This window comes from Syngnathus scovelli, chromosome 4 (genome assembly GCF_024217435.2).
Source record: "Syngnathus scovelli strain Florida chromosome 4, RoL_Ssco_1.2, whole genome shotgun sequence".
NCBI lineage: Eukaryota > Metazoa > Chordata > Actinopteri > Syngnathiformes > Syngnathidae > Syngnathus > Syngnathus scovelli.
This window is the reverse complement of record NC_090850.1, coordinates 7,529,820-7,541,144: the sequence shown is the minus strand read 5'-3', so window position 1 is coordinate 7,541,144 and position 11,325 is coordinate 7,529,820. Positions and strand designations below refer to the sequence as shown.

Genomic DNA, 11,325 nt, shown 5'->3' with positions numbered 1-11,325 from the left:
CCAGTCTAACCCTAAGAAATGCCCCAAATTCATTTACGCACGTGCATGGTGGCTTGCAAAGGTTGCTACGTTGCTATTATTCCTTTTTAATGTTGGCATAAACATGACAAGTTACCAGTTCAATTTGTTATATATTTGGAATGTACAATCGGTTAAAACATAAGCCAACTCTTGGGTTATAAAGTGACCCAAAAACAGTTTTTTTAATCACTCAAAAATCAACCTTTAAATAACCATACCTCAGAAAGTGCCCTGAAAACAAAACACTTCACTCATGCAGGACAAATTACCAGGAGTGTTACAGATAAACACCAGGCTTTCCTTAGATCTTTGAAAAATCTGTTAAATATGTTGTAAAAAACACACACTACATAACAGTGTTAGCTTATTTACTGCAGGACATGAAAGAAAACTTCAATTATGTAGCAGATATTATTTATTAAATACACAGTACATTCAAGTTCATGAAAATCAATCAATCACCTTTATTGTCGTTACCCAATACTAGGCAACGAGATGTAATTAACAGGCTAAATTTGCCCAAGAAACAAAAAAAACAACTAACAGTGCGTACAGGCTTGTCGGCATTAGACATTACGGCGCTCCGAGATCTAAGATGGAGAGAGAACACAAGGGAGGAGGGGGAGATTTAATTTACATGATACAAATGTTCTAAGGCAAAAAAAAAAACAAAAAAAACACCACAACATACAAATATGTTTAAAGCTAATGTTGGTAAAGAAAGTTGGGGCTAAATTTATACACTCCTTGATTGAAGGTAATTTGAGTCTAGAAAAAACCCTCAGCGCAAACATATGAAACCGATCAAAATTGATCAGGTCTGGCTGCGATACCACCCCAACCTGGTCCTGGTTTACCTGCCAGAATGTGTCAGAGGAATGTTTGAACCAAAATGAGTTAACCTGAGATACATGCAATTCAAAGTGTCATTAACAGTAGAAAGTAGCAAGAAAATAAGAGAAAACAAGAGAAAAAAAAAAAAAAACATTTTGAAACATGAAAGTTCTGTTTTGAAGCCATGGGTGTATGTTAATAGGGAGTTGCTGTTAATCTTGCTACGCAAAAATGACATCAATCCTCTCATCAACAATTTTCCGCAAGTGTTTTATCGCTGGATCACATCACAGTATCCTATTGATAGAAAGACCCAAAACAATGTTAAGACAAATCATACTCTCAGGAACACTGAAATGTAAATCCTCCATGAGGCCCCTGGCACTTGATTTCAAAGATTCATGGCTTCCCATGATTATATACATATTAGTGTCATTTTAATTTACATGATACAAATGTTCTAAGGCAAAAAAAAAAACAAAAAAAACACCACAACATACAAATATGTTTAAAGCTAATGTTGGTAACATTCAGTTTGAACCCTCAAAAAAATTGCATAAATACATGTGATTGTTGAAATAAATTTGCAGCAGTGTCTTGTACAGTCATTGGTTTCGATGATAATTTGATCTGATAGTTATGGTGCATATGACGTGGCGTGACGTGAAATCGTAGTGAGAGAAGTGAAGGTGAGTGAGGGAGCTTTGCTGTGCCTAAAAGCCTTTACATACATGCGATGGACAAAAGTGAATGGAGCAAGAGGTGCTTGTGCGTGCGTCCCTTTTTATTTGTAACATTCAAGTTTAATAAAAAATGCTCAGAGAATCGCCAACACTGAATCATTTTTGGTGCCATTCAGCTCACCGAGTGACTTTAGGTGGTGCAAGGGGGTCATGGAAGCAGTTGCTCCAATGTTGAATCGTCAACTTTGTTCACTGCGACTATGTGATCCAGATGTTGGAGGTAGCGCTCCTGGTCTTGCATGAAATGTGGGATTCTGGCGTCGTTGATCACTGCTATGTGCCGCAGCTTCTCCACATCTTCATAGGACACCTAAAAGCAACAAAAATCATATTTTCAAGATCACCACAAATAATCAACTATGTGAATGTGTACGTTTGTTTGCATTTGTAATGAGCTGTGATCACTCTTTTAATAGAAATGTCAAATAAAATGATTGCGTTGATGCATAAAGGCACTGACAGACCTTTCCTAAGGAAGTCAACATCTTGAAGTCGATGTTCCTTCGATGCCGAAGTATCCGCAGGATCCCGTCTAAATAAACTTGGTCTTTACTGAAGCAGCCTGCGAGAGAACCATACAGCATCAGAGCAGATTAAAATAAATACAAATTAATGATGCTTGAACATGAATTGTGGCAAAAAAAAAAAAAAATTATATATCTACTGCATTTCATTACCACCCTCACACACGAGCAAATTTAGCATTACTTTGTACATCATTTCACAACATTAGCAAAGCTATGGGAATGTAGTTGCATTGTTTTTTTTCTTATGTGTGAACTGTGGTCACTCCAGCTAAATAATTAATATAATTCAAATCAGAATGCATTTATTTATACAGTGTTGATATTTCAGTGCTTAAGTGCAGTCCACATCTTTCCATCTTTCTGTTTGAAGGGATAAATTCATAGATTTGTTTGCAGTATTTTTGTAATCCGACCGATTTTGGTATGCAAGTCTACGCCACACTTGTTTGGTAGAATTTTGCAAAGTTGTCATGCTGAATGCTTAATATACTGCAGGCAAGTCAACAACTTGAATTGAAGTATAGTCAAAGTGTCTTTCAGTTTTTCCTCAGTTGGTTTGGTACATTTCTCAGATCAGAATTTAATTTCTCAAAAAGCCCTACTTGTGCAGACCCCCAGAAAAATCTGGATTTTCATTTCTTAGAACAAGTTGTGGATGTTTTGGCACATCCATTGTGTACAATACTTTCTATTATTATCAAGTGCTTATGTCATGATGATTAAAATTCATGATGATAGACGTCTGTTGAATTGTCTCACACCCCACAACATTTTGGCATTAGTTCATAATATATACTAAGTCTTTACACGCAAGTTGTCAAAAAATGTCTTGTGAAGCATTAGATCAAACAATGAGCGAGTACTTTTCTAAAGTAGTTCAAGAGGATGATGTGGATGAGAACGTGATGGCCAAAGCATGCGTGCATTCACCTGGTTGTGAAGTGTCCGTCTGTCCTCTCTTGGCACGCAGGCAGTATTCCCAGCGGACGTTTGGATGCTGAACAAAGCGTGCCACGTGACTGAAAAGCTGGCTGAAGCTCATGCTGCTGGCATGGAAAACTGTATAGTAAAGAAGAGCCGCCCGCCACAAGTACGGCTGCTTCCGTAGCAACACACTGTGCAGGCTGGCCAGCCCCTCCTCAGTGGGGTTCGCTGGCTTGAGGCCAAACTGCTTTCTGCCCTCTGCTGTGGCCCATGGCTGAAGACTGTTGTTGACGCCTCTCAGATAATGTGTGCCTGACCGCGAACAAACATTGATAACGCAGAGGTTAAAGTTTAACCCCAATGGGTTGGTCTGCAGTACAAATAATAATTACAATAGCACACACAAGAGAAAAACTTGTAGGCAGTAGGCGGGCGACACTCTGAACCGGTTGTCAGCCAATCGCAGGGCACACAGAGACGAACAACTATTTGCACTCGCGCTCACACCTCGGGGCAATTTGGAGTGCTCAATTGGCCTACCTAGCATGTTTTTGGGATGTGGGAGGTAATCGGAGGAAAGTCACGCAGGCACAGGGAGAAGACGCACCAGAACACGCATCGAACCCGCAACCTCCACACTGTGAGACGGATGTGCGATACCGTGCCGCCACATATGACATTTATTACTACTATATAGCAGGGGTCACCAACCTTTCTTAAACCGAGAGCTACTTCCTGGGTACTGATTAAGGCAAAGGGCCTCGAGTTTGACACACACTTCTGAAATCGCCAGTTTGCTCAATTTAGCTTTCACTATGTGTTATTATTGTCATTTCCAGTTCACAGGTAAGTGTGATTTTAACAAGAAGAGCAAAAATACAGTCAAACCTCGGTTTTTGACCACAATCCGTTCCAGAAGGCGGTTCGAGAAGCGAATCGGTCGAATTCCGAATCTATTTTTCCCATCACAAATAACGGAAATTTTTTTAATCCGTTTCCAGACAAAAACCGCCTTTTTTAAGCATTTTTTTATTTGCGCATATTTGTCCGATCGCAACTGCAGCGCACCGCCGAACGCGCAACAGTAGCGCGTCGCCGACCACGCAGGTGCACCGCGCTGGTCGCATTATTGTGACAGAGCCGTCGCTAAAATTTAGAAAATATTTTTAAAGTTCTGATGTACTTTCCAAAATTTAATAGGACCTCAGTGCGCAGGGAGCTGAATTTGGTCCGATCGCGCAACCGCAGCGCGCCGGACGCTCACTGTCGCATTGCTTTAAGAGCGTCTGTGTTTTAGGATGGCTTTACTGCTCCCACTTGCTTTCTTTGGAGACATGATTAGGGCTTAATACAATCCTCAAAGTAACGAAAATACAACAACAACGGAGTCAGTCGGCATCCGGGCCGCGCGGTTGGGTTTTCTCGTGTCCTCCCGGTTCATCTCGCGAGGTTCGGCCTCCGAATTTTGTTCGACAACCGAAGCAAAATAATCTCGAATGTTTTGTTCGAATTCCGATTTGTTCGAGAAAGCAGGTCGTTCGAAAACCGAGGTTTGACTGTAAAATAAATAGATGCAACTCACTGACAAGTGCCGCTATTTGAGCTAATTTTAGAACAGTCCTGCCGGCAACTTATGCGGTCCTCACGGGCGACCTGGTGCCCGCGGGCACCCTGTTGGTGACCCCTGCTATAGAGGAACTTAAATTGGCAGTGCTGCTGAAGGTGATAAGACACACCAAGACACACGTGCTCTCCAACCACAGACAAAAGGAGGGAAAAAATGGAACTGATGAAAACTTGACATCCAATTGAGCGTGCTCTTGTGTAAGCTCACCTATTTCGTGTCTCAGCATCCCCTCTAGCCAGTGCTGACGTGCTCCGGCCAGGTTGATGGTCAGAGTTGGACGACAGCTCTCCACCATCATGACGGCCTGAGAAAGCAGCTCATCAGAGAGACGTACCACAACCTAAAAATGCACACACAAAAACATACAGACACAAAGTTTTAATGTATTAAGGGTGGTCTTTAAAGGGCCATGTCAAAGTTTTCAATAGTGTCATTATCATTTACTTTTTCTTTCTATTGAAGGTGGGAAAAAAATGCTCAAAAATCAGAAACTAGATTTGAGGGGTTCTGGGATTTTATTTGGTATTGAGGTATTTTCAGCAGGTATAGTATCAAAGTCAAAATGTTGGTATTATGACAACATTAGTGTTCTGCTTGTGATGCTCAAATATCATTTTGAGGGTCACTACTCCTAAAAAAAAAAAAAAAAAAAAAAGGAAAGTTAATCTAGAGCCCTGAGTTCATTCATTGTGTGTGCTGCCACAACACAGGAACGTGCCACTGAGCCATTCTCAGATAGAAATAATAAATACAAATTTAAAATATAAAATAATGTGCTTGGTTTTATGGTAACCTAGATGCCACAAAATGGTTATGTATTTTTGTGTATGTTTAATGTGAATGTTTAATGTCTGTGGTTTCCACATTTAAAGTTTGGGGTTGCACTTACCTCACCCACACAGCCTTCCTTTTGCAAATATTTCCGCACGGTGGCCCACACCTGACTCTTAGGAAGCACAGTCCCACCTGTGACCTCCTCAAAAGTCTCATAGGAGCCAAACTTGTTCAGGACACACTCCATGATTCCAACAGCCTGCAGTCACACACAAATCACCCAATGTGAACTCACACTTGATTGATAAAAAGATTTGGTTTCTGCGATTGTGACATACCTGCTCGAGAAAGAGGCCAGAGCCCTCGCTGTACTTGTCTAGCACGGAGTTCTGCTCCGGCTGGGCATATTCAAATTGGGGCTCATATTTGTAGTCAGACTGGAAAAACCTTTTCTTCTCCTGCTCAAGGTTTAGAGGCCTGAGAGCAACAAGCAGACACGGCCTGGGGGAGGTGGATGGTGGGATGCTTCCCACACCTTTAGCGATGTGTGGTAGGGAGGTGGCGGGTCGCATTTTCCCCTTTTTATCACGCAGCCCCAGGGAGTGGTTGACTGAGCACGTGCTCTCACTGCGGCGCATCCAACCACCGGCACCTAGGCTGAGGCTAGTCCGGCTGCGAGCAGGGGGTGACGGGGCAGCCGACCCGCTGCGCCAAGGTGGTTGCGTGAGCTGCCTTTCTGCCATCTGCTCCTGAGACCTTCGCAGGCGCTGTGGTGTCATGTCTAGGCTGAGGGGGCGACGGAGAGCTGGCCTGGGCGTATCACCCGCCTTTGACACTAACTTGCTGTCTTCCACCTGGTCAGTGTCATTCTGAGCCAGGAACCCATTTAGGGGTGCCTTGGCCTGCTTGGAAACACGGCGCCTTCCGGCCCGAGGTCTCAGCGTCATTGTATTGCTGCTGCTAGCTTTGATGGCTTTGGACTTGTCCGACTGGAGCCCACTGCCTTCAGGATGCTCACCCTCGACATGATCCATGAGGACTTCACCCGAGTCCAACACCATCACCTCAGCCACCAGCTCTGCCTCACTCGGGCTGGAGCAGACAGAACAGAGATCAGGGAATTACACAGCCAGCGGATGAGTTGCACATTTTTTTTTTCAAACAAGCAATTCAAATTGAGTAAAGCTGTAACAGCAACGTGTTACAGCTTTACTCAATTTGATATGTAATATAAAACTAAAAGGTCATTTAACCGTTAAGGGAAATTGTGGAGCGAGTTGATAACAATTGCTAATTTACACAACATTAATTGATTAATATAATTTTCTTTCAGATTAAAAGTCATGAGCGTTTTAAGACAATAAGTACAACAAATTTTAGAGTGTATAGAAGAACTTACATAGTTATAGTGTTTCAAAGAAATGTATTCGTCTTAATAGTTTTTTATAAAGATATTCTTTTGTACCAAACATAAATGATTGTTTAAATAATCATGATTACAAATTAATCATTATTTACATTTTTTCTACATTATCGAGCAGCTCTACTCGAAAATGTGTAGTTGTAATGTATCCGGTACCAATCGGTTTACGCCTTTTCCTTCACACAGTCCAACACATCTCCTTTGCATAAGGTTCAGCAGCTGTGCCATTCATCCACCGCTTCCTTTCCATTTGATGTCCAATAAGGTTACTGGCAATAATTAAATTTTACCAGATTTGTTTGGGTTTTTTTTTTTGCAATGACTTAAAGGTACATGTGTGTACTTCCTCAGTTAAGACAGACACCAGAAGATTATTTTTAGGCTGCCACAAGACAACAAATTCTCCATGAATCATTCTCACAGCCACATACGGAATATCTTGCTTCTTGGAATCTGCTGTCATTGATACTCCCTTGACATTACTCCTGATGCTATCCCTACGTTTTCCACAACCAAAATCTCATTCATCATTCATTCAATCAATCAATCAATCAATCAATCAAATCAATCAATCAATCAATCAATATCTCAACTCCAGGTTGCCTTTATCTCTCCTTAGGAACTTCTTTTGACAAAGTGTTGTAATTCGTGGGGTTTGGAAAAAATTGTGTTAACATTTTGACAAAGCAATAAATAGAACATACAGATATATTTTCAAACATTGGAAGAAAAATTTAAAAAATCATCTTATGAACAAATACTCAAAGTATACACTACCATTCAAAGATTAAGGGTCACTTAGAAATGTCCTCATTTTTAAAATAAAATGGCTACTTTTTTCAATGAGCATAACATTAAACTAGAATACACTCCATACATTGTTAATGTAGCTGCAAACGTCTGTTTTTTAATGCAATATCTACATAGAGGCCCATTTTCAGCAACCATTCCTCCAGTATTCTAATGGTCCATTGTGTTTGCTAATTGCTAAAGGATGATTACAAAACCATTGAAAACCCTTTTGCAATTATGTTGGTTTTCATGGAAAACACTGAATTGAACTTTTCAACAGTAGTGTAGATACAAGAAAATCTAGGTGCAAAATTACTTAGGTACAGTAACTAAGTACTTGCATTTCGTTACTTTCCACCACTGCTGCAGATTAAATCTTCTCAGAAATTGCTCCCAATAATATAATCCGTTTAAGTAATTGGAAGAAAACTAGATCTTGCACTAAATTTGCAAGTGAAACACAAACAGTTCATATTGCCTCTCAAGATAATACAAACAAATGTTCTTACCATCAACATTTCCTCCACAAACTACTCCCAACCAAAGAGCCAATCAGCGTTGGTAAGAGGTTTCCATTCTTCCCCACCGTTCACTCGCACATGACAGCCAGCCGGAGGTCCTCAGCAGCAGTCAGCCGAGTGCTTCTGGAGCAGGAGAGGACAGAAACAAGGCGAATAACGGTCCGGTGTGGAGCGGGCCTGAGGCACCTACCTGGACCGGCCAGGAAGCGGCGATTGCGTTGGAACATATGACGTCACGCGACGCTGCGTGATGACGCACGACACCGGAAACGCAATTCCACTCTATTCCGGTTCAAGTGACGATAAAATGTCACGCATTACATCAACATAACAATTGTGACAAATTATTTTTCGTTCACCGATTATCAGCAACAAGTTTTCCATATTGTTCACTGACATTTAGATGCGTTTTCACTTGGGTGACCAGATTTGGGTTTCTGAAAAAGAGGACAACTTTTTTGGGAGGGGGCGTGGTCATTTATTTGGAGGAGGGGTGGTCATTTTGGTTTTTTTTTTGGGGTCATTTGTGTCATATGTTTTGACACAAATGACATGGTGTCTGTATAGCAATTGCATGTATTGCCTGAATAACACAAAACAACATACATACAATAACAAAAACATATTTACACTAACAAACTGACATTTTCTTTGTTTTATTGTGGTACACTAAGAAAAAAAAGAAAATAAATATGGCCATCGGTGCAGCATTTGAATATAAACAAAGGGCTACTCTTCAGTCCTCCTCTTGCGGGGTGCATTGGCACCTTTATTTGCCTTGTATGTCAAGCACACAGCTTCATAAGGATCACACCCTGGCGAAAGCATGGGAATTTTTGTATTCAACTCCTCCAAGAACGTGCATTTTCGTTTTGGCATTGCTTGTAAATACGGTGTAGACCGTCAAGCCCACCCTACTTCGTAGCAAAGTGACTAGATTTGAGAAGGGCGTGACTTATTTGCGAACAATACAGAAAAACCTGGAATTATGTGATATAGAACGGAGTGGTAATTGTATTGACAATGTACTGTACATGTATTATGTTTGAGGCAGTCCAACAAATTCCCGGACGGTTTTGGAATTCCCCCGGGACATTTTTTAGGGCTCAAAAGTAGGACATGTCCGGGAAAATGAGGACGTCTGGTCACCCTAGGGTACACCCTACCATTCACACTCACAATTACGCCTACGAGCCATTTGGGGTGGTCAATTTCCCTTTTTGGAATGTGGGAGAAAAACAGAGTACCCAGAAAAAACCCACGCAGGCACCGGGGAACACGCAAACTCCACACATTAAGGCCGGAGACGTACTCGACCCTGTAACTCAGAACTGTGAGGCGGGTGTGCTAACCAGTCCTCCACCATGCCACCCACATAACAAAACTGTTGTTTGTAAATGTTAAAAGGAGTACTTTTCTAATAATTTCATGGTACTATATCACTTGATTATTCATTAAAGATTCACAATTCTGTTACTAAGAGGTCAATCCATATTGATTTATACAGCACTAAATCCCAACAGATGTTTCAAGACACTGAAATCACCTAAATTGAGCAAGTAGTAGCGGTGGAAGCAAGGAAAACCTCCCTCTAAAAGGGAGAAACCCAGAGACTGACTCGTCAACTGCCTTGACCAGTTGGGTTGAGGAGAGGAATGGTTGAGAAGGTAGAGTGAGAAGGAGAGCCAGAATGAGTGAGAGAGGTGTTTCAGCTCTGATAATCAAACATGCGCATGCACATTACCCATTGCACTAGTAACTTAGCTTAGGGTGACTGGTAGTATCTAGAATACTAGCAGGACCACCTTGTAGCGGAAGTCTATGTTTCTATTTTACCTATACAGCTGGAAGAATGGGTGCCTATACTGTAATGGATTATGCAGCACTACAATTTAGCAGTCCAAGTGAAAACTGTCAAAAAGCCAACCAACTAACTATGGAATAATCAACAAAAGAAAATAGAGATTACTAGAAAACAGCTATAGTGAAGACATTAGAAAGTATAGCTTTTGTCAAATCATTGACGTCACAGACCAGGCCCCCCTTTCGGCATGAATCCAAAACGCTGACAGGACTTCCAGTTCCTGCCATTTTCAAAAGTGCTGACATACCAATTCCGGTTCCCACTATTTTTTGCAAAATGCTGATTGAGTTGTTGTGACCACATCTCCGTGTCCATTATTGTATGAAGGGCGAGACCTTCACACGCAAAATATCTCAATCAATCAAATCACCCTGGGAACAAATTTCAACGTTACAATAATTCACCAAAACATAACTTATATTTTCCAACAGCAATTTTGCTCATTTTCAGAGATGGCTTATGTTGATTGATAATTCGATGGGCGTGCATGAAAACACTTATTCCAACATTTCGGAACGAACCGCCTTTACCGCCCATGACTGTGACGTCAGTATACTCGTCTGTTATTCCAGGAGTCTTCCGCCACCCACAGTTCATCATTGTACAGCGGGCCTTGCGTCTCAAAACTAGGAAACACAAAAGTACGGTCCGGAGGATACTACATTGCAGCTCCATTAGGAAGTGTTAACTTGACGTAACAATGTTTTGTTGACACGGAAGTCGCTACGGTTTCTTCTTCTACTACTATTTCCGTATAGCGTTTAGTCAATCTGCGCATGTCAAAGGGATTTGTTCCGATCGAAAGTGTGAGTCCTAATCGGATCAATAATTTTAGTGTCCATGAAAACAGTGCATTAATCATAATTTTAATCCAAACTCTGATCAAATCAAACAAATTTTTTTGGGCAAGAAAATAAAGTTGTTTTTGAACATAGGTGACAAACCCAAGGCCCAGGGCCAGAAGCGGCCAGCCACATCGTTTTATATGGCCCGTGAGGACAAATTGACAGTACAAAGTCACGCGTCGAAATTAAAATTACAAATTGTCTTCATTTCACAAAATAGAGGTATTGCTAGAAATTGTTATTACCACATTGTTTTTAAATATTTGAACATCTCTTGCTTCAAAACTCATTCATCAGTTTGTTGTGTAGCCTATAATGTATCATATATGGCGTTGACGGTCATAATGGCCCTCCGAAGGAAACCATGATTACGATGTGGCCCACGACAAAAGTGAGCTTGACACCCCTGTTTTTGAATGTCTAAAAATGC

General features: G+C 41.2%; 2 protein-coding genes across 4 annotated transcripts in view; both read right to left on the bottom strand.

Moving 5' to 3' along the window:
* Positions 1-11,325, bottom strand: part of LOC125967100 (uncharacterized) — a 187,328-nt gene that overhangs the window by 143,554 nt on the left and 32,449 nt on the right. The gene's annotated exons all lie outside the window — the stretch shown is intronic.
* kiaa0895l lies at positions 419-10,798 on the bottom strand. Of its 3 annotated transcripts, none has more exons than XM_049717803.2 (8): positions 8,377-10,798; positions 8,175-8,309; positions 5,789-6,542; positions 5,566-5,709; positions 4,884-5,016; positions 3,056-3,361; positions 2,063-2,160; positions 419-1,908 (listed from the first exon to the last, which is right to left on the bottom strand). In XM_049717803.2, exons 3-8 carry the CDS (start codon positions 6,509-6,511, stop codon positions 1,747-1,749), a joined length of 1,566 nt encoding a protein of 521 aa, XP_049573760.1. In that variant the 5' UTR covers positions 6,512-6,542; positions 8,175-8,309; positions 8,377-10,798; the 3' UTR covers positions 419-1,746. The 3 variants fall into 3 exon arrangements, with proteins under 3 accessions (XP_049573760.1, XP_049573761.1, XP_068506660.1); XM_049717804.2 differs by having other exon boundaries at positions 10,581-10,798; XM_068650559.1 differs by having other exon boundaries at positions 8,175-10,798.